This window comes from Camellia sinensis, chromosome 2 (assembly GCF_055761805.1).
Source record: "Camellia sinensis isolate YWXY chromosome 2, ASM5576180v1, whole genome shotgun sequence".
Classification (NCBI taxonomy): domain Eukaryota; kingdom Viridiplantae; phylum Streptophyta; class Magnoliopsida; order Ericales; family Theaceae; genus Camellia; species Camellia sinensis.
In genome coordinates, this window is record NC_138962.1 from 152,337,738 (window position 1) to 152,360,925 (window position 23,188).

The 23,188-nt window shown below is 33.5% G+C and overlaps 1 protein-coding gene and 1 long non-coding RNA gene across 10 annotated transcripts; one reads left to right on the forward strand and one right to left on the reverse strand.

Annotated features, from left to right (window-relative positions):
- The first annotated feature begins 229 nt into the window (after positions 1-229).
- On the forward strand, positions 230-7,637 carry LOC114281294 (E3 ubiquitin protein ligase DRIP2). 9 transcript variants are annotated; one of them, XR_014361812.1, is made up of 6 exons: positions 647-1,254; positions 1,344-1,400; positions 1,606-1,875; positions 2,556-2,881; positions 3,305-3,511; positions 7,367-7,629. XR_014361812.1 is itself a non-coding variant. In XM_082915816.1 (5 exons), the coding sequence occupies exons 3-5, from the start codon at positions 1,852-1,854 to the stop codon at positions 3,348-3,350; spliced, it is 396 nt and encodes a 131-aa protein (XP_082771942.1). In that variant the 5' UTR covers positions 230-424; positions 1,344-1,400; positions 1,606-1,851; the 3' UTR covers positions 3,351-3,501. The 9 variants fall into 9 exon arrangements, 6 of the variants coding, with proteins under 6 accessions (XP_082771942.1, XP_082771943.1, XP_082771941.1 ...); XR_014361811.1 differs by lacking the exon at positions 7,367-7,629 and adding an exon at positions 5,418-6,583; XM_082915816.1 differs by lacking the exons at positions 647-1,254; positions 7,367-7,629 and adding an exon at positions 230-424 and having other exon boundaries at positions 3,305-3,501.
- An 8,283-nt stretch (positions 7,638-15,920) lies between these two features.
- On the reverse strand, positions 15,921-22,670 carry LOC145820389 (uncharacterized). Its single transcript, XR_014361814.1, has 2 exons — positions 17,667-22,670; positions 15,921-16,174 (listed from the first exon to the last, which is right to left on the reverse strand). It is a non-coding gene; the product is annotated as an uncharacterized LOC145820389 (long non-coding RNA).
- Positions 22,671-23,188: the final 518 nt, after the last annotated feature.

Consider the following 23,188-nt stretch of genomic DNA (forward strand, 5'->3'; position numbering starts at 1 on the left):
ACAATACATTTTGAGCTTTGCATTTTGAGACTGTTGTTAAGGTTCATCTCTGTAGAGGGAAGATTTATTCACTTAAAGGGGATTCTCAAAATAGTAGGCTTTCTACAATAATATTGTTCTGTTGCTATACATTGTGTAATTGGTATTGTTTCTGCATTTGTACCACAATGCCTAAAATATTGTTTTGTTGTTATACATGGTGTAATTGGTATTGTTTCTGCATTTGTATTTGTTGTACGGGTGCTTTAACTCGCTGTAGAGTGAATGCTTTTCTGCCTGTTTCGAATCCGATGTAAATATGGTCATTTCAGCACTAACTGGATGTGGAAAAACAGTACTTTTTGAGCTTTGCATTTTGAGACTGCTCTCAAGGTTCATCTCTGCAGAGGGAAGATTTATTCACTTAAAGAGAATGCTCAAAACAGTAGGCTTTCTACAATTTTGTATATGAAAAAATTTTAGATGTTTATTTAAACATTGAAAAGTTCAGAAGATTATTGATTTCACACCACTAGGACACCTACCAATGTTCTTTATTTCATTTACTTTGTATTGTTGGTTAGTTTTGGGAATTAACTCCTTATATTATGGAAGGGATTTTATTATTATTTGATTTTATTTGATCTATATACATATATATAAATATATTTTTAGGGTCTATTATACCTTATTGTTTGACTGATGAGGTCTATTATAATTGTTAAATCCATTATTGCTTCAACAGTTGAAATATTTTTCTGTATACTTTCACTTTTATCAATGATTAGAAAAGGGATGTATCTTACAAAACAATTACAGTAGTTTTGGGAATCTCTTATGTGTGAGAAGGGATTTTGAATAAGGGAGAAGGGATTTTGAATTTGTGTGAAAATGTATCAGAGATACAATTCAATTCAACGGCTGAGATGTGTTGTTTTTAACCATTGAGGGTTGAGATGTGTTGTTTTCAACGGCCCCTTGATGTGTTGTTTTCAATTCCTGCCCAAAACAATCCCCTCTCTCTCCTGTGTTCCACCCACTCCAAACATTATTTGCACACTTCTCTCTCTCTCTCTCCAACTTCTCAGGTCTCAAACTCTGTCCTCAGAGATCTCTCTCTTCCTCTCCCTCCTCTCCACTGCCGCTCTGCTTCCACCATCGCGTCGTCTCCACCGTCGCGTCGCCTCCGATCTCCACCGACAGCAACTCTTCATCTCTTTTCCCTATTAGATCTCAACCCACTACGGCACCTCCGTCCTCCATCGCAGAGAAACCGTAAATCATCTCTTCATTTCTTATCATCTACAGTAAGTTTCTTGAAAAGTCATCATCTATATCTTAGCGTTCATTTTCATTTCTTTCAGGATAAAGAGTTGCGGTATCGTTTCATCTATAATCATTTTCCGAGTTTGCACGAGGAGGTAATTTGACTGCCAGTGATTTTCTTATTTGAGGTTTTATTTTCTGCTACAATTTGCATCCTTTATTTCAGTGCTGGTGTGAAACCTGACAATATGCATTTTTCTTTTCTTTTTGATTTGTTCACTTTTGTAATTCATGTAATTTCTGTAAAGCAATGTTTGCAGAATTTGGCACATGCATTCCTCAAATTCATTGATTTTTCAGGACATTATAGGAAAAACGGATGTGGAGACTTCAAAACAGATTATTCACTGATTATTCACTGGTGCTGGTGCTGGTGTTGGTGCTGGTGTAAAGGAATCTCAAGACTTCAAAACAGAAGTTTTGGAACGGGGAGTACCTGCAAAAAGGGAAATTACTTTTGAGACAAAACTATTTGGGTCAAAGACATTTTTGATATATGTTGAACCTGTATTTAGCAACGCAGGGGATACTATTGGTGTGAATTACATGGGTATGGATGTAACTGATCAGGTGAGTTCATTTACAAGATTCAATAGTCTGTATAGTGCCATGGTGGTCTTCAACATTAAATTGAACACTACCTAATATTATAAATTGATTTGTGATTACCATTTCGAAAAGAAAATCTTATTAGCTTTTCTTCGTATTGAATTTTTATGTTCAATGTTTTGGTTTGACCTATGTTATGATTCTTTCAATGTCACGATTCGTTGAACATCAATGTCTCAGGTTGGTTTATAAATATTAGGCTTATTGTTATTAAGAAACACCTTTGATGTTGAGAATAATATTGATTTCAGTTTTTGCTATTTCATAATTTCTTTTATTACCTTTTTCCAATTTACTCTACCATGCGACATCAATCTAGCGCTCTGTGTAAAACTTCAAGAAAATTGTCCCATGCTCATGCAGCCTGCCCTTATACGCTTGCTCATGTGCATGCATGTTTGCGGCCTTCAGTCATTGCTACACTCCGCAATCTATCTCCCTCTGTAGTATGTTGATTTGAAAATCTACCCATGGCATGTGGTACATATATTCCTTAGTTTATCTCTCAAATTTGTTTATACACCACATTGGGACTTTTGCTCCTTTTGCATAAATGCACATAAATTATTGCACGTATACCATACATCTAGAAATACATGGAACTCTGTTGTAAAGCATGTCCATTGATTTTTGGTTATCAGGCCAGACCACAACTTGCAAGATGTAAGAATCAATATCTTCCCTTTCAAAAGAAGAAAGGTGAAGGCACCAGAAGTTGCAGCTTCTGTTACATTACCTATGAGAAGGAGAGATCACTCTCATCATTGGTGGTCTGCACTCCCAGAGTATCAACACAGACTGCCATGACAGGAAGAAGGTCAAAAGCTATTGCAAGAAAGGCATCTTCTGTACGAAGTTCCAGTTTTCCCACTGAAAAGCCTGTTAAGAAAGAGGAAGATTCTGTGGAAGATCATCCAGAGGGCTTAAGCTCACCCGAGACTTTAACCAAATTAACTCAGAATATAAGGCAAGTAAAGGAAGATGACAAGTTGTCTGAGCACTCTTTATTTAGGTTATCAGTACTTTTTGTTAGCATCTGGCCTTAAAGCAGGGTGCATATGATTACACATGGACTTCTTTTTAATGATTTTAATCATTTAAATGGTACAGAATTCTTCTAATGCTGAGACATCTATATTCAATGATTTTATATGATTCTTTCAATGTCACGATGCCCCCTTTTTTTTTCCCCTAAAAAAAAGAAAAAATTTAGAAGTTTTATAGGTCTTTAAACTATATGACAACAAAAAATACAATATGTGCCAAGGAGACAGAGCTAAACAAAACAATTCATATAACAGGTTTATCTCTTTGATTTATTCTTGGTGGGTTTGAATAAGCATTAGAAGGAAAAGGGTATTCATTTTTTACCAATGGATTCTTCTTGCAGAGGAAACAATGCGAGCAAAACAAATGCTGGCAACCATGTCTCATGAGATAAGATCTCCACTATCAGGAGTTGTAAGCATGGCTGAGATTCTTTCCACCACAAACCTTGACAAGGAGCAAAGACAATTATTGAGTGTCATGTTATCTTCAGGAGATTTAGTTCTTCAACTTATAAATGACATTCTTGACCATTCCAAAGTTGAATCAGGTTTGAAGTTTCATCCCTCCCTTATATTTACATGTTCCTATCCTTGAAATGACATATATGGATGTTTGTATGTAATTTCAGAGATTGATGTATATATATGTATGATTATGTATCGGCGTTGGTCACCCTTTAAATTTAGGTATTTTCTTCTCTCTCCTCTCTCTCTCTTTCTAAAAATTGTTGAGGAAGATGGATTTGGGAGGATTCTTCAAACCCAAAGATGGAAACACCCATCAAAATTCTTCAACAGATAAATTGCCATGTACACTGTTTTCTCTCATTTCTTTATTATTTTACTGTCTAATTTGAGTTGAAAATGTGGTGTCATTTTCATGTTGTTTAAATTGAATTTGTAGAAATTCATGTTAATTAATGTTTGTTCAGCTGTATTTAGGTGAATTTTCCTTACACTTCAACAATTAGCTTTGAAAAAGAACTACAACAACAATAACAATTAGCTTATATCACAATGGCTTTGTTGACAAATAGGGTTTTGTCATTAGAGAATAGAGAGATGAGCTCTTGCCAAATTTTGGCATTGTTATAATTTGGCACCAAAAAATAGCACATGAATTGGAAATGTTGTTGCCAAATTTTGGCTTTCGCATGAAGGGGAAGCACACAATTAGAGTTCCTTTAACATGCAATTTCCATGTCATTTGAATCTTTAAAATTGCTTTGCCACATTCCTAAGCATTTTTTTTTATTGTGGGGTATAGGTTATTTGAGAAAATGGACAGAATTGACATTTTTTTTGTGGTGTTTCTTTTGATAAATGTGTATGAATGTGCACTAAATCTGAGCATGTTAATGAACAGATTTAAGCTCCCATTTTATGAAGTTTTAATACATATCGGGATGTATTATCAAATATGTAAAACAATTATATGTATATGTTTACATGTGGTATAATCATAATAAGTTGCAAGTCTTCCCATTTAATAACTTTTGCTGTGGGCAACTTATTTATGGCCTTAATTGGTTCCATATTAGTGTATCAGTTGTGTACTTTCAAAAATTAAGAGGACAAATTACCTCTTTATTTGAATTTATGTTTGAATCAGATTTTGTTTCTTTTGTTATATAGATTACCATGTCATATTGTTGATTATGGTTTCATGTCTATAAATCGTGAACTTTTTTTTTTTCCTTCCATCTTTCTGTATCATTAATTTACATGATTTTGTTAGTTCTGTTAAGCCCAGTTAGAAGAAAACATGTATCATCATCAATTCATATATTTCTGACAGTTGGTATGGAGATTTGGATTGAATTAAGAATATGATTTTCATGGTGTCAGTTTTTTAACTTAGTTTTGATGGTTTGGAGTTTATAAATTCAGATCCTTTGAAATAACAGAAGTAATGGGCTTCGTCTGTATTTATATTTTGTTTTAGACAATATTGGTTCTGGCTCGCATTTGTTATTATTTTTTTTGATAATTTATTAAGATAATTTGTGTGAATAAGCCATTTTAAGACAATTTTTTTCTTCTGATTTTAGTTTAAAACAGTTTGTCGTAATTTGTGTACTGACTTTTTTTTTTTTTTAACAAGGTGTACTGACTTTAATTTGTGTGTATTAGATAATTAAATGTGTTATATATAGATATATATTGGTTTCTAGGTGTGGATTTGGGATGGGTGTTAGTGTCATACTCTAAAGATTTGTTCGGATCATATTTTCATGAATTGAATGATTTATATTATAGGATTCGTTGAGTACATCATTTGCATAAAAAATCAAGTTAATCGAATAAATATAGACTCATGATCAAACTCCACTTTTTTTAATGGAATAAATATAGACTCATTATTATTATTATTATTATTATTATTATTATTATTATTATTATTATTATTATTATTATTATTTTAATAGTTGGGTTTTGATTGTTGTGAAATAGGATGATGAGTGACCATAAGGTGGAGAAGTTCTCTGTGGATTTTCATGGACCCAAAAACCGTAAATCATCTATACCCATCTCTGATTTTATTTATTTATTTTTGAATAAGGGAGAATGGTTCTTTTTTTATTTTTTATTTTACATTTTGTTTGAATGGCTGAGATTTTTTTATTTTTTATTTTATATTTTTTTAATACGGGACGACGGTTTTTTAAAAAAAATTTATTTTTAATTTTACATTTCATTTGAATTTTCCTGTTTAAGTCATTTTATATTTGAATTTTACATTTTATATTTTCCCTTATTATATAAATTCAAAAACCCTCTTCACTTACTTGACAATATGTTAAACACGTTTTTTTTTTTATTTATTTTTTTACTGTTTTTGTTGAATTTTCTTTCTTTTGGGTCAAAAAATAAGTTTTTGTTAAAGTTTTCATTGCCTAAGTTGCAATACATTTGCATAAGTTTTTTCTTGAATGACCTTATCTTTTTTTTTTTTCTTTCTTTTTGGGCCCATGATTTTATTATTGGTATTTATTGCAGAGGTGCAATTTTTTAATGGACCTATTTTGAATGAAGTAACTTTCCATACATTTTGATGATTTTTTATTGTAGAGCCAATGCAAATAATGCTTATTTTGAATTTTGTCTGGGAACATTTTGTTTTGCTCTGAAGTCTATTGTGTAGTGTTCTGCTTTGCTTAATTTGATGGAAGGGTTGTGATGGTGAGATAGTGGCAAATGGTTGTGTTCAAGAAATACTGTATGAAGTTCTGACACAGTTGATTCTTATGCTATGAATGAGAAGAATATACGAATGAAGCATTGATTCTGATGATTGCTCATCAATGTTTGTATGCATATTTTTGTACATGGTGCAGCTCAATTCTACAATATTTCGTGTATTTAGAACTAGAAAGACAGGCCCGAATAGTTGTCCTGAAAAATGTATTAGGTTCGAGAGAAGGTTGAGAATTAGTAGAAGTAGAAAGTGATTAAGCATGATATTATATTGTGAATTCAATAGTTTTAAACTGCACTTATCGTCAGATGATTATGTAATAGGAAAATAAAGGGCTGTTATCACTGTGGGCATTCTGGGGGATAAGTTGGGTGTTTAGTTCTGTCATTGCAGTAATCATAGTACATATAATTGTGCTTTATGACTTGATGTCTTATTTCTTGGTCAGGAGACAGTTGCCAGTAATTCTTTCCATTCCACCAGAACTTGGAAGAATTGCATGATTTTCTATGAGAGCTGTCATAGGGGCATCCGTCAATGGCAAAGCCCCGGAAGTGACTTATAAACGGTGCATGAGCCCAAATGATTTTAGTTTTTCCACCATTCGTGGCCCAACTATCTCCGTCCCATATAGTTGCCATTAGTTGCATTGGTTGTGTTGGGAAGCCAACTTCATCGCGTTTGTTGTTCTTGAAAACTCGAATGGGATATTCATCAACAAAATAACTGTTGGGGAGAAAGGCGATTAACAAAATAAGTTAGAACTCTAACAGATTGTGATTTAAGGAGTGTGATATCATTTTCAATTTCGATGTTTTTGTTGTTTTCAAAAACAAAAATAATGGAAAGTTTGAAAATATCAAAATAAATGAATAAATAAATTTAATCTTTTCAATCATTATGTTTCTTTTCAATCAAAGCAAAAGAGACCCATCAATTTGGGTTTGTGTTTCTAAGATTTGGATTTGTATTTTTTTTTCTAAACCTTAAACTGATGTGTTTGTGTTGGATTTGTGTTTTTAAACCTTAAACTGATATGTATTTGGATTTCTCTTTCTTTTTTTGTGTTCTGTTTCTTTTTTCATTTTTTTATTTATGCATCTTTCAATTTATATGGGTTGGTGTTAAGTTATGTTATGTATTTGGGTTAGTGTTTCTAAACCTTAAACTGATATATATTTGTTTTTCTTTTTTGTGTTGTCAGGCGAGGGTCTTGACATTGGTTTGTGGGGGCTGTTGACATTGGTTTGGATCTTAACATTTTCTTTTTTATTTTTTTTTCTTCAACCCGCATGTCTCTCATGGGTCATTATTTTTGTTTCATTTTATTTTATTTCTATAACCCAATTTAAATTTTCACTCATGATTCATGGACTATTTCTTTATCCCTGTTGAAGACATGGTGAATAAATTGAAAAGAAACAGAGTAAGAAAAGAGATAGTGGTCGGTTTTCTTAATTGTGTTGCGCATTCAAATGCTTGGCCACTATTACATCTTTATTTATTTTATGTGCTATTCAAATTGTGTTGATATATTATTTATTTATTTTTTCAATAGGAATGCAAAATGTGTTGATATATTATTATTTTTTTCAATAAGAATGCAAAAAAATATGTGAAAGACAGACTCCGCAAAGGACTGATGGCTACTTCTTCCTAGTAACAAATTGCTTGGATTGTTAATGGTATTTATTTTTTATTTATTATTTAGTAAAATACGTAAAAGATCTCAGATTGTTTAGATTGAAAACATGCAAATAGTTTAGATTGAAAATAAATCAGAAATTTAATATTTAAATTTATAAAATTAAAAACTCAATAGTTTATTTTGTTACAAGTATTAAATTTTTAGTTTTTTTTTTTGTGGTTAATTTTTCTTAAATTTTAATGATACCTACAATTATTCAAACAAAATTGGCTTATGTGTGGTGGCAGCATACTGTTTCTAATATATTCATGTTCCTCATGATTAATTAAATGTTGAGGATGCATTAAATTAATTAATTAATTAACATTATATGTAGAAATTATAATTATATTTTAATCCCAACATTATTTACATCGAACATTATTTACGCCGTGCCTTCAGGGACGGGCATACGCTAGTTGACTAATATTTTGAAATAATAAAAAATATAATAAGAGACTAATATTTTAGGACGGAGTGAATATAAGGCAATCGAAGCCTTTGAACAATGAAATCACTGTTCATTAGTGGCTTCTATTTTGTCATTTTTGCCAATAATGCCCCCAGTGTTTGAGCTTTGAATACATTTAAGGTGGGAATGTTTTGAACAATTAACCTATCTAAACCCTCAAACATAATATGTGATGTGAAATGTTAATTGCAATTACCTTTTTGCTCTTTTATTTTGTTGACATTGAAATTGAAGTTCTGCTTCATTTACTATTTTCTAGGTCTTTTTTTGAGATTTTAAAACACTTATATTGTCTAAACCAACTCTTTGCCAAGATGCTATGGTCATATTTGTTTCGAGGTTTGACTGGTTGGATTGAACTATCATGATTGTGGGTCACACTCATAGCATGTTTGGTGGTGAAATGGAAGGGCAGATTGATAGTCTAAGGGACTTAATAATCCCCCTCAGTAGGGGGATTAACTTGGCTGTGTAGATGGTGAGATTAGGAAAATAGTGAGGGGATTGAGTCTATTTTATATTTAAAAAAAATATTTTTTTTACCAAGTACAACTGTATTTTTTAATAGTTGTTTTAGTTTTTTTTTAATATAGAAATAATTTTTTTTATTTCATATAATAATAATAATTTAACAATTCCATCACTAACTATCTCTCACATTATCATCAAAACAAACACAGTTCTCTTACTAACAATGCTATCTAACCTAATTCGTCAAACAAACGTGACTATAGGCCATTATTATACTTCATTTCCTTTGTATTAAGGAAATCCATCCATTGAAAAATTTTATACACAAAAAATAAATAAATAAATAAAAATAAAAACACTGCAACATTAATGTGGTAATTTATTATTTAAATAAAAAACATTGCCATGTATTTTGTTCTAATATGTGAAGTTCATATTGAGCCATATTCATTATTTATCATATAAATTTTGTATATTTTTTTATTTGTAATATCATTACTCTTTGTATTATTAATAATGTTCAGTGCATAAAATTAAAATATAAAAAATATATATTATGTGTGGTTAAAATTCGTCTTAAGTATAATATATAATTACTCAATGTGAGTGCTCCTTGTCCAATACATAAGCGTATTTGAAGGTTTTAAACCATTGTTCAAAAAAAAAAAAAAAAAAACAGGTGTTTTAAACCTAGATTTAGTTTGCATGTTACTTTACATATTCATCTGCCTTTTAATTTTATGATTTTCCCTCCCTATAATTCATTTGAGAAGTGGCTATTTTAATAAATTTTTTTGTTTCGTGTTTTTTGGTTAAAATTTGAGGTAGAAAAATCAATATATTTGGAAAATATTTTTTGGTTTTTTACTTAAAAAACATATAGGAAATAAAAGTTTGGATTTGCTAAAATAGAAAATCTCAACTTTACAAATGAAGTTGGTGTATTATAAGATCAATTTATACTCATCTCAAAGATTTGAACCTCTCATCTTATATGACAAGTTGAGAAAAATATGTATACAAAAAATTGAATTGATTAAGCATAAATAATAACATAATCAAATCACATATATCTCATAATAAATGAATAGTCTATTTTTAAAAACACGTATTGCCGTATAGATAAAAATGATCTGATGGTATGAAAATCGATATTTGATCTTAATAATTTTCTTAGTTGATTGTATGAGATGAACGGTTTAAATTAGTGAAGTGAGTCCAAATTAGTCTCATTATGAGTAAATTTCACCGTAAAATTGAGATTTTCAACTTTAACAAATCTGAACTCATTTGAATTTTGGTTAAAATCATTGCTTCTCGAATGAAGCCTATAAAATTAGCCAATAAAATTAATTACCTGAAGATTTTAAACTTTGATTTAGCTTAGGGAAAAAATATAGAAAGATTCAACTATCATTCAATTTTTTTTAATTTTTTTTTATATAGTAATTTTCAATATCTACGAATTTATCCACAATATTTAAAATCCTTTCATTCTATCATTGAATATGGGCCTAGTTTGAAAATTGGGTATTTTAATGGGGTATTTTTTTTAAGGTCCCCGATATTATGATTTTATAGTATAAAGGACATCAAATATTTTCATGATGTCTAAGGTCCCTCAACATCAATCCAGAGAAATTTCAGTCCCAGAGAAAATTGGTCCAGAGAAATTCTGGGAAGAATTTCTCTGGACCAACCCAGAGAAAATTTAGTTCAAAAACCAGAGAATTTCTCTGGTTTTAACCCAGAGAAAATTCAATTAAAAACCAGAGAATTTCTCTGGTTTCAACTTCAAATGAAACAAAATACTTAATTGATCCCAATTACTTAACTGAAACAAAATACTCATAACCTACCAGTTTTCAATATACAACAAATGGCATATTCATTCGATATATAAGATCATTCAATGTAGTTTACAAGTTAACAAAGAAAAATAATAATAAAAAAGAAATAACTGACAGATTCATATCAAATCTCCTAATCATTAGTTACCACTTCCATAATTACAAAGTAGCAAGTTTCTTTGCAAGATTATGTGCACATTGTACGATTGTCAAAAGGGCAAGCTCAAATTCTCTTGAAGTTTCATTCGTTATTGCTTATAATTATCTCAATTTGTTAAAAATCATAACAAGAATTTCCGATAAAAAGAGACGATGACGACATTAAGAACAAATTACCTTTTTCAGTGAGTTCCCATACATGTTTTGGTAAGAAGAATCTATAGCAGCCAAATGTGCCCTGCTTATTACAATATATGATTTCTATAAGCTAAGTACAAGAGTCATTATGTTTTGTAGGCTTTGTATGGTTCTAAGGTGTATACAATGCTAGATATTTTGGTTCAAACCAGAGAAATTCACCATTACAGCGGGATGTCCAGAGAAATTCTCTCGAAATTTCTCTGGACATCCCGCTCTCCAGAGAAATTTTTTCCAAATTTCTCTAGACTTTCCATTCTCCAAATTTGATACAAACTGGTTAATTAAATAATCTCTTCCCACCAGATTTGACTTCATCCACATGGCCACTCTTACCTTGATAAGGTCGCAAAGTTCTTCAAGATTGGGCTGTACCTCATTGAAAATAGGCACGGTACCGACTTCCCTCTATGTATCATGTACACACGCGCACACACAGTTTTGCATAGTTAGGAGATTACGAGAATGTCCACCAAGTCCCAACTCAGAGGAACTGCTTTGTCTATTAGGAACTTTATTACCCACATAATCATTGCAAATTTGCAAGGTGAGAAGCTACTAAACAAAGAAATTTGAATTTTCTCTGGAACTATAAAACTCTGATTTGATCAATTTATCTTTGGTTCTACTGCTGCTGATTCAATCACAATTTCCTGCACAAACAAATTAATAGTTCTTCAATCACAATTCAATCACAATTTCATGGACTCCAGAGAAAATTCAAATTTCTCTGCCGTGGGTTTGATCCTCCACCATTGTTGCTACTGTTGTAAGTGGCTGTACTGATGTTTCAAATTTCCATTTACTCTTGCTATTTCACACCAATCAACAGAGAAATTCTGCTCTGAATTTATCTCCAGAGAAATTCAAATTTCTCTGGAACTGATATTGATGAACAAAAGACAAGAAAAAAAAAGAGAAGAGAGAGGCTAGTTATAAAAAAAGTAATTGTTTTGTTTCAGGTTCTGGTGATGCAGTATAATGACTATGTTGTTGCTTATGTGACCGTGACAAATCAGCAACCTCACTGCCAGACTCCAATGGTCTAAGATTGGATTCTGCTGAAGGTGTTTCGAACAGGAACGACCTTGACATTGTCTGCCTTAACATCGGGCCACAGAGGCTGAGGAAGACGACGGAGGACAAGACGGTCCGTGGCGGAACCAAGCATGGTCGATCCGGTTGCGAGGCCGTAGAGACGCCCCGTTCCAAGCCCTAGCCTCCGGTGTCGGACTGTGACAACGACGACTATTCCGACACAATCGATCACCTTCGACTTTCTCTCTACTCAAATCAAGCTTACTTACCGCCTCTATATGTATATATGTACATGTCTGTGTGTGTGCGTGAGAGTAGACAAAATGAAGTGGGCTGAATTTCTCTGTGATAGATGGGAGGGACTTTAGACATCAAAAAATAATTTTGTGGATCTCTTCCATTATGAAAGTGGGAGAGGGACCCTAGACCAATTTTTCCTATTTTAATATGCTGTTTTAATTTTTAGTTATTTTAGTATACTAAAATATTTATGTTTAAAAAGATAGTTAAATTTTTTTATAGTTAGATGTGATATTTGTAACAAAAAAATATAAAATGATTATAAATTTGATATGATATTTTATCTTATTAACTATTTTAATCTTAAAGAAAAGAAAAGAAAAAAAAAAAAAAGTCTTTGCCAAATAAAGGCATGATTGCTGTACTTTTGCTTTTATTAGCACATGGATTTAATAACTATATTTTGAAATAATTTTCCATTGTTATCATCTTAATATAAATTTTGAGTTAGGTTAAGGATTTTAAATAATTTATTAAATTTTTTATCAAATTTTTTATATAGATATAAAACCTACACATATAAATTTATATAAAACTCACACATGTGAAGAATTTGATAAAAAAATATAATAAGTTATTTGAAATTGATAACATTTTTTATTATTTTTATTTTTTTATCACAGATATGGTAAATCATGTTCGTACAATGTTAATGCTCGTGCCAGTATAAAGAAAAAAGAAGTAGCCGTGAATGAAGAATGGCAGTCACATGGCAATCTGACATGAAGACTCGGCCTCGAGTTGCTCAACCGGATCCTCTCCGGCCCCTCTCTCCATCCGTTCCTTCGGCGGCCAAGGGTTCAGATAAAATCACGTTGCCTACAAGAAAATATACGACTTAGATTTCTTTCTTTAAAAAAAAAAAATACACACTCACTTACACACACTGACAGCACATACGCCTCAGATTTCTCACTGACACACGCACACTCAGCACACACTCACTCTACTCTTCCCTCTCCCTCTCTCTCTCTCTCTATATATATATATATATATCACATTTCTAACCCAAAAAAAATTAAAATCACAAACTCTCTCTATCACATTTCTAATAAAAAATAAAAATATATATTTTAATCTTTTTCAATTTATTTTCATAATATTTATATATATAATTTTTAATATAAAATTTTAATTTTTATAAAGTAATATTGTTGAAAATATACTTTTAAAATAAGACTAATTTAAATATATTTAATAAAAATTTAAAATAAATAAAAAGTAATTACTATGTTTAGTTATGCTTTTAAAGTATTATTTTTAAAATATAAAATTATTTTGATGAAAATAAATACATAAAAATTATATATTTTTAAAATTTTCAAAAATAATCTTCATTCCAAAAAAAAATATAAAAATAATTCAATCTGTGTATAAATGTAAATTTTTTATTTTCTTCTAAACATAAATTCAATTAATGTTATAAAATTAAAATTTTATATTAAAAATTATATATATATTATGAAAAAGATTAAAATAATTTTTTAATTTTTTATTAAAAATGAGAGAGAGAGAGGATGGGATGTGACCGTGTGCTGCAGTGACGTGAGGGAGAGAGAGGAGTGTCAGAGAAAAGGAAATGGTTTAGTGTGGGTGTGTTTTGAAAGTTTTTGTTTAAAGAAATAAATCTAAACCATTTATTCTCTTGTAGGCGACGTGGCTTTATCTCAACCCTTGGCCGGAGGAACTACTGGAGAGAGGGGCTGGAGAGGATCCGGACTCGCTCGTGTTGGCCATCAAATTACATGAATAAATTATATATAGTGTATACATTGTTCTATCAATTTTCAGCCTTGGAATCCAAGGCGGCGTCCAGGCCTATCCTTCCATCTCCTTCAATGTGGTGGGTGCCACCGAGTCCTCATACAGAGACTTCCTAGGGGCACTGCGAGACCGAAGGTAAAGTGTCGAATTAGGACCGGTTCGTTCTGGTCAATCTCATCAATATCAACACCGTCACCTTGGGAATAGATGTGGTGAACTTTATGCGGTGGCTTTTAGGGTTGTTTTGGAAAGTTGGTAAAAAGTTAGTTTTTAACTTTTTATCAATTTTTTTTGGCTTTTTTAGAAGTGATTTGGGAAGTTGGTAAAAAGTTGACTTTTTTCTTTTTAGTTTAATATTTATTTATGGTGTCAAATCAAATTAAAATGACCAAAATACCTTTACCCAATATAAGAGATTTATTTTTTTATTTTTTTTTTCATAGGCCCTAATTTGTAATTTTACAACTGCGTATTTGGCACTTGCCAAATGACTTTTCTGACTTTTTTGGCAGCCACGTTTTTAGACATTTTATCCAAAAACGTAGTTTTTTACCGTGTTCCCAAAATGACACATTGTAGTGCAAAAAGCCAATCTTTTTTTTTCAAAGATGCAACCACACTTCAACTCAAAAATTTACTCGTCGGCACCAAACAAAACCAAGTTAGGCTACGGAAGTAGTAACTATGATAGCGTTGAGCAACAAAAAGGACTATAGTCCCCGTTTGTTTTTAGAGGTAGAATGAAAGGGATTTATAATTAGGGAATTGATAGTGAGGGAATTAAGTAAAATTATGTTTGTTTTGATGATAGTTGTTAGTGTAGGAATTGTTAAATTATTTTTATATAAAATAATAAAACAAATAAAAAAATACAAAAAATTAAACATTAATATTTATAAAAAAATTTCCAATATATAACAAATAAAAAAAAAATATTTCTAATCCCCTCACTATTTTTCTAATACCATCTCCTCAACCTCCATCTCAATCCCCTCCCCAAGCTCCATCTATATCACCTCCACTATCCTAATCCTCTCCCCAACTCTACAAACAAACACAACATTAAATAACACCTCCACCATCCTAATCCCCTCCCATTTACTTAACCCAAAACAAACGGACCCTTAAGCAGAGGGACCAACTCCCTCTGGGACCAACTCCCTTAGCTGACGCCATCACAAGGTTGTGGAACAGTGAGAGCGTAGCCGAACCGCTCCTTGTGGTCATTCAGATGGTCTCAGAGGCAGCAAGGTTCAAACGCATTGAAGAACAAGTCCGCAAAAGCATAACCGGTCGAAACACTTTTACACCAAAAGGCTTGATAGTGAGCATGAATAACAAATGATGGGCTATGTCCAAGCAGGTTCAGCTTTCGAAAGATGGAGAACATTTCATTAATAGCGTTCAGCTTCAAGATGACAATTACAAGCCCCTCATAGTAAAAGACTTTACTACACTCAGTCGCTATACCATGATAGCAATTCTTCTCGACAAAGGTAGCAAGACTATTAGTAATAGTGTTGGCTTATTTTTCCTACGAAGGAAAATATCATAAAGAGCGTGCCAGCAAGGATTGAAAAATCCTTACAGATTAAATTCAAACCAATTATCAAGTTATTGCGTTGACGGTTCTTTTGTCTCAACAAAGAGGACTTCAAAATTGCCAAGTGTAGAGAAAAGAAAAATTAAAAGAAGAATAAGGGAGACGGAGAAAGATGATTGAGTGAACAATCAAAGTAATAATTACTTACCTCTACTCCTATGCTTTGAAAAGGAAGTGCATAAAATGCTTTGAAAAGGAAATGCTGAACATAAATGCTTCTGTAACGCCCCAACTTCCAGGCCGTTAATTAAGTACAATATTATCACACAAATAGGATAGATAACCAAAACATCTTAATATACATATATAACCAGAGTTAGTATCACGGATCATTCGTTTATTTTCCATTGCAGGATTACAAAACATTGAAAATAAAAACAACTAGTCTAAGTCTTCAAATGAACCACCGCTCCAACACTTCATCGTATTTGCCTTTGCAATAACTTTCATCATTATAACTGCTTCACCACCTGGCATGACACGCCATGAGCTTGGAATGCCCAGTAAAAACACACACATCCCCATATCTTCTATCAACCAATCAACCATACATAGGACAAATTGGGTAACATAACATGCAAAATTACAACAAGGTTCTATGAATTAGGAGTTTGCCTAGACATCTGGGATCCCCCAAAGAGATCCTTCTACCCAACCACAAGGCTGAACACCGGATTACTCAGACTCCCCCTTTTGCTGCTTTGCAGACCTTACCACCTATGCCCACCTCCTGGTTATTTACCGGTTAGTGACATTGATGGACCTCAAAAGGGACGGCCAAACAAGTGGGCTCGCTTACACCCAAATCGTGCCTAGGGCTCGCTTACACCCTGCACATACCATACCAAATCGTGCCTAGGGCTCGCTTACACCCTGCACATATCATACCAAAGGGCTCGCTTACACCCTGAAACCATCGCATAGACCATCGCATAGAGTCTGAATACATCCGTGTCAACCTAGGTGCTCGTTTAGACCGCTTGCGCAAGACTTAACTCATTTGGTTTTAATTCCATTCACATGTTCAATACATAAATCATTCTGAAGCACAAGGGTGAACGTCACCCACTACCAATCCCTTTCCATTTCCCATTTATTAGATCTTTTGCCAAGCAAGCTAGTCACATTCAGTAATTCAGTAATATAAAAGAGCATGAGACAAACATAAGAAATGAAATGTAGCCCATGATAATCATACATAGGTATGGTAAGGCAAGAAAATAACATTAGGCATGCTTTAAAATACTTAGAGACAAACAACACAACAAAACACCATTTCCAGCACTGTTCGATTCTGCAGGGCTAACAAGAACGCTTTGGTAAAAATACTTATAGGTCAAATTAGGGGCTGAAATTGCACAGAAACAATATTCAATCTGTCTAGTTTCAGTTCCAATTTTCAGAAGTTGCACAGCACCTCCACAAATTCATCTACAAACTATATTCGAAAACCTGTCCAGATTTGTCACCCTTTGGGGAAACTAACTTTTCTCTTAATCTACCCGATGGTTTTCACTCAAATAAAATCTGTTGGAAAGAGGACTCAGATCTCTAAATTTTGATAGAAGAACCAACATGAGGTGATTTTTCTAGAATTTTATAAAATTGCTAAAAGTGGACTGTTTTTCAGAGATTCAGGACCAGATTTTTCAACAATTTATCCAAGCCCTAAAAACAAACAATTTGGAGCTAATAAAATTTTCACAAACTCTAAACACACCAAATATCCTACCATAAATTCAGATTTGAGAATTAAATAGATTTGATATTTATTTTAAATTAGGGAAGTTGCAGCAGTGCCTAATTTCACAAATTTGTAAGACAATGGCAATTGATCATATCCACACTTCAACATACACCAAAAACCCTATTTACCATTAATTTGCAACACAAGAGGCATATTAGACAATAGAAGGAGATGGTGAAAGAATTGGAGAAGACAAATGGGTGGTATGTTCTTACCTTTTTGAGAGTCACCCTTATTATTATTTTATTTCTTCTTCTTCTTCTCTACTTCCTTTGATCACACTTTCACCCTCTCACCCTCTCCCTAGGCTGTTGAAAATGTGTGGTGAAAATTGAGACAAAGTTCTCAATATATAAGCCATGAAATAGGGCTAGCTTAATGACTAAGAAAAAGCATAAAAATCTAGATATTTTTCCGTTGCTCAAATAAGTATTAAAATAAATAATAAAACTATTTATTTAAAGATATGTGTAGATATTTATTTAAAGATATTTATTTAAAGATATTTATTTGCTCAATTAAATAATAAAGGTTCAAAGAAAATAATAAAAATTCAAAGAACTAATAAATATTCAATTAGGCTAAAAATAAATTTGATGAATTAATTTAGAAACTAGGAGGTACATAAATAAAAGCCAAGTGTTAGGGTATTTCCAAATATAAAAATGGCATTCTATGATTTAATTATAATACAAAATAAAATACATAAAAATAATTCTTTCTTGGACCATTTTGTAAAATTTTATAAAATTTGGGATTAAAATGTAATTAACCTAAGGCTTAGGGTATCAAGTGTAATTACCAAAAATTAGGGTCTCTACAACCTACCCCCCTTAAATAAATTTCGTCCTCGAAATTAAATCGTACGTCACGTCTCAAATAGTTGTGAATAATTTGCCCACACCACGTCTTCACATTTCTAAGTGGACTCTTCAATATCATAGTGACGCTAGAGTATCTTAAGAAGTTGAATTAGTTTTCCTCGCAAGTTCTTTTCTTGTTTGTCCGTAATTGCTACTGGTCCCTCCTCAAAGCTGGCGTTCTTGTTAAGTTGGATTTCTTCCCAGTTGATGATGTGAGAAAGGTGCATTATGTACTTTCGCAGCATAGATATGTGAGAAACATCATGTACTCCAGCCAATTGCGGGGGTAGAGCCAATTTGTACGCAACCTTTCCAATTTTCTAAAGTATCTCGAAGGGTCCGATATATCGAGGCGATAATTTTCCTTTCTTTCCAAAACAAATTATACCTCAGCAGGGCTGAATTTTTTTTTTAGAAAACATAATCATCATCACCGACAGCGAAAGTTAGAGGTCTTCTCCTTTTATCTGCATAACTCTTTTGACGATCTTGAGCTGCCACTAATCTTTGTCGAATAAGTTTTACCTTTTCTGTAGTTTATTGCACGATCTCTAGGCCTAATAGACTCACTTCTCCAACTTCAGTCCAACAAACTAGTGATCTGCAAGGCCGACCATACAGTGCTTCGAATGGAGCCATGCCAATGCTAGCCTGGAAACTGTCGTTGTATATGAACTCCACCAACAGTAGGTGTCACTGCCAACTTCCTTTGAAATCCATCACACAAGCTCTCAATATGTCCTCCAAAGTTTGAATGGTGCGTTCCGATTGTCTGTCAGTTTGAGGATGGAAGGTGGTCCTAAAGCATAATTCGGTTCCTAATGCTTCTTGTAGGCTTTCTTAGAATCGAGAGGTGAAATGTGGGTCTCGGTCTGACACAATTGATACAGGAATTCCGTGTAGTCGGAAATTTTTTTGTTTTTTATTAGAGATGACACAGTGATGTCAAAGTGTTTGAAATTTTATACGGAAAAAAGTGTGTCGTTTTCGTTACACGATCAACTATAACCCATATAGCATCATGTCATCTAGGTGACCTGGTTAGTCCGTTGTTACATGCTCCCATTTCCTTTCTGATATTGGCAAGGGCTAAAGCATCCCTCCAGGTCACTGGTGTTCCGCCTTTACTTGCTGACACGTAAGGCATCTGGCTACGGATTGAGCCACATCTTTTTGTATTCCGTTCCACCAGTAGTGGCGTTGTAAGTCTTTGGTACATTTTCGTCCCTCCTGGGTGTACTGCGAACACTGACGTCTCACTTCGGAATGATGAGTATTGGGACATTAGTCAATCTCCTCTTGAGTTCTTGAAAGGATCGTCCACATGCGATGCTTCATTCCAATCATATTTTACCCTTTTTTGCATTGGACGAGTCATCGGCTTGGCTAGTTCGGAAAAGTCTTGAATAAACTGTCGATAATAACCGGCCAGTCCTAAGAAACTACGAACTTCAATTACTAAGGTTGGTTGTTTCCAATATAATACTACTTCTACCTTGGCCGGGTCCACTGCAATCCCATGCTCAGACACTACATGTCCCGAAAATTTGACTTCCTTTAACCAGAACACCCAGCAAGTTGATTATGCCATCGCATCTTATGATTTGTCATGCTCAGAGACTCCTCTCTATCCCCCTTAAATTGGAAACACCTCCCGTCAAGTGTGTAAGTCATCACCATTTTCTGGTAGCAATCAATCACCGTTCAGTGGGCAGATAGCCACTTCATACCTAAGATTATGTCAAAATCGAACATGTCCATGACCACAAGGTCGCAAATCAAGTGTAAACCTGACACTTCTAATTCGCACTGACACTTTCTCTCAAAGGTGATGTGATACTTGAAGTAGTTTTTAAATGTTCACATTCAAGACCTAACGATTTATCACATGGTGTTTTTTTTTTTTTTAAAGAAAATGGTGCACCATAATCAAATAGAGCGTGAACCCAAGAATTATAGAGTACAATGTTGCCTCTAATTACTAACGGGTCTTTGTCCTCTTCCTCTAATAGTAGGGTCCAGCCCCCATTCGAACTTTTTTTTTTTTCTCAATTGACCCAATTGTTCCAGAATTTGGTTTCCAATGTGGCTAAAGATTTTAGCCGCGGTTATTGGTCCATTCTTAGGGTTTCAATTACATGATACTTCATTCTTGTTGCGCTACTGCTCGCGAGCTCATATGTTATCGCTTGTCTCGATGTAGCCGTTGGCTCGAGTGTGGTTCATTATTTATTTATTTATTTTTTATTTTTTTTGCATAGAACGGGTAAAGTATAAGTTGGAGTCTATTAATGGAGGCAATTCCCTAGGGTAATCAGCTAATCTTAAAGTTATGGTTTAATTATCCTACGGTGTTTAAAGCAATAAGATCAAGTAATAAATAACGAATATAGGGAAGCACACAACACAACTTCTCATCCATATATATACGTTTATAGGCAAAATAATAACCACAAGACTTTTAAAACTGGATTAATAAAAGGAATACAAAGTGGAGATGGAAAATATGAAGTGGTTATAGTAATTGCATCAATTACTACAAGGATCATCAGAAATACGGATGGATTATGGTTTAAGACTTTTATGTGGTCAAGGGTATAGAGGTAGTGACTCAGTTAGATATTTAACTTGAAACTGCGTCGGCCATCCGCGTTTTAAACTGAATATCTAAGATTCGTCACTGAACAAAGAAATTGCAACTTTCAGAAAGATTCTCGTACAAGATTGCATAATCAAGGCTCAAGGTTATCAATCTAGCGAACGGTAGAATTGAAAAATATAAAGTAAGACCAGATGGTAATGACTTGATCTTGAAAGTGAACGACATCAAACAAGGTTACAAATATGAGATGAGGGTATGACGATCGATAGAAGACTCGTAGAACTAATAGTATCTCCTACTCCTATATTGTATCTAATGCTCAACACGTTGCCCTGTTCAACGTTAAAACCACTTCCCTTCGTAGGTGATCGGCAAATCGTTTGAATTCAGAACACGTGGGTAAGGGTTGAACCTAAGCTCTGATACCATTCTGTAACGCCCCAACTTCCAGGCCGTTAATTAAGTACAATATTACCACACAAATAGGATAGATAACCAAAACATCTTAATATACATATATAACCAGAGTTAGTATCACGGATCATTCGTTTATTTTCCATTGCAGGATTACAAAACATTGAAAATAAAAACAACTAGTCTAAGTCTTCAAATGAACCACCGCTCCAACACTTCATCGTATTTGCCTTTGCAATAACTTTCATCATTATAACTGCTTCACCACCTGGCATGACACGCCATGAGCTTGGAATGCCCAGTAAAAACACACACATCCCCATATCTTCTATCAACCAATCAACCATACATAGGACAAATTGGGTAACATAACATGCAAAATTACAACAAGGTTCTATGAATTAGGAGTTTGCCTAGACATCTGGGATCCCCCAAAGAGATCCTTCTACCCAACCACAAGGCTGAACACCGGATTACTCAGACTCCCCCTTTTGCTGCTTTGCAGACCTTACCACCTATGCCCACCTCCTGGTTATTTACCGGTTAGTGACATTGATGGACCTCAAAAGGGACGGCCAAACAAGTGGGCTCGCTTACACCCAAATCGTGCCTAGGGCTCGCTTACACCCTGCACATACCATACCAAATCGTGCCTAGGGCTCGCTTACACCCTGCACATATCATACCAAAGGGCTCGCTTACACCCTGAAACCATCGCATAGACCATCGCATAGAGTCTGAATACATCCGTGTCAACCTAGGTGCTCGTTTAGACCGCTTGCGCAAGACTTAACTCATTTGGTTTTAATTCCATTCACATGTTCAATACATAAATCATTCTGAAGCACAAGGGTGAACGTCACCCACTACCAATCCCTTTCCATTTCCCATTTATTAGATCTTTTGCCAAGCAAGCTAGTCACATTCAGTAATTCAGTAATATAAAAGAGCATGAGACAAACATAAGAAATGAAATGTAGCCCATGATAATCATACATAGGTATGGTAAGGCAAGAAAATAACATTAGGCATGCTTTAAAATACTTAGAGACAAACAACACAACAAAACACCATTTCCAGCACTGTTCGGTTCTGCAGGGCTAACAAGAACGCTTTGGTAAAAATACTTATAGGTCAAATTAGGGGCTGAAATTGCACAGAAACAATATTCAATCTGTCTAGTTTCAGTTCCAATTTTCAGAAGTTGCACAGCACCTCCACAAATTCATCTACAAACTATATTCGAAAACCTGTCCAGATTTGTCACCCTTTGGGGAAACTAACTTTTCTCTTAATCTACCCGATGGTTTTCACTCAAATAAAATCTGTTGGAAAGAGGACTCAGATCTCTAAATTTTGATAGAAGAACCAACATGAGGTGATTTTTCTAGAATTTTATAAAATTGCTAAAAGTGGACTGTTTTTCAGAGATTCAGGACCAGATTTTTCAACAATTTATCCAAGCCCTAAAAACAAACAATTTGGAGCTAATAAAATTTTCACAAACTCTAAACACACCAAATATCCTACCATAAATTCAGATTTGAGAATTAAATAGATTTGATATTTATTTTAAATTAGGGAAGTTGCAGCAGTGCCTAATTTCACAAATTTGTAAGACAATGGCAATTGATCATATCCACACTTCAACATACACCAAAAACCCTATTTACCATTAATTTGCAACACAAGAGGCATATTAGACAATAGAAGGAGATGGTGAAAGAATTGGAGAAGACAAATGGGTGGTATGTTCTTACCTTTTTGAGAGTCACCCTTATTATTATTTTATTTCTTCTTCTTCTTCTCTACTTCCTTTGATCACACTTTCACCCTCTCACCCTCTCCCTAGGCTGTT

What these genes read in the sequence shown, in the direction of transcription:
- LOC114281294 (XM_082915816.1), top strand. Translation starts at nt 1,852, where the DNA reads ATGGGTATGGATGTAACTGATCAG. An exon ending in GTATGGATGTAACTGATCAG is followed by an intron (nt 1,876 to 2,555) that starts GTGAGTTCATTT and finishes TTTGGTTATCAG; the next exon opens with GCCAGACCACAACTTGCAAG. An exon ending in AAATTAACTCAGAATATAAG is followed by an intron (nt 2,882 to 3,304) that starts GCAAGTAAAGGA and finishes TTCTTCTTGCAG; the next exon opens with AGGAAACAATGCGAGCAAAA.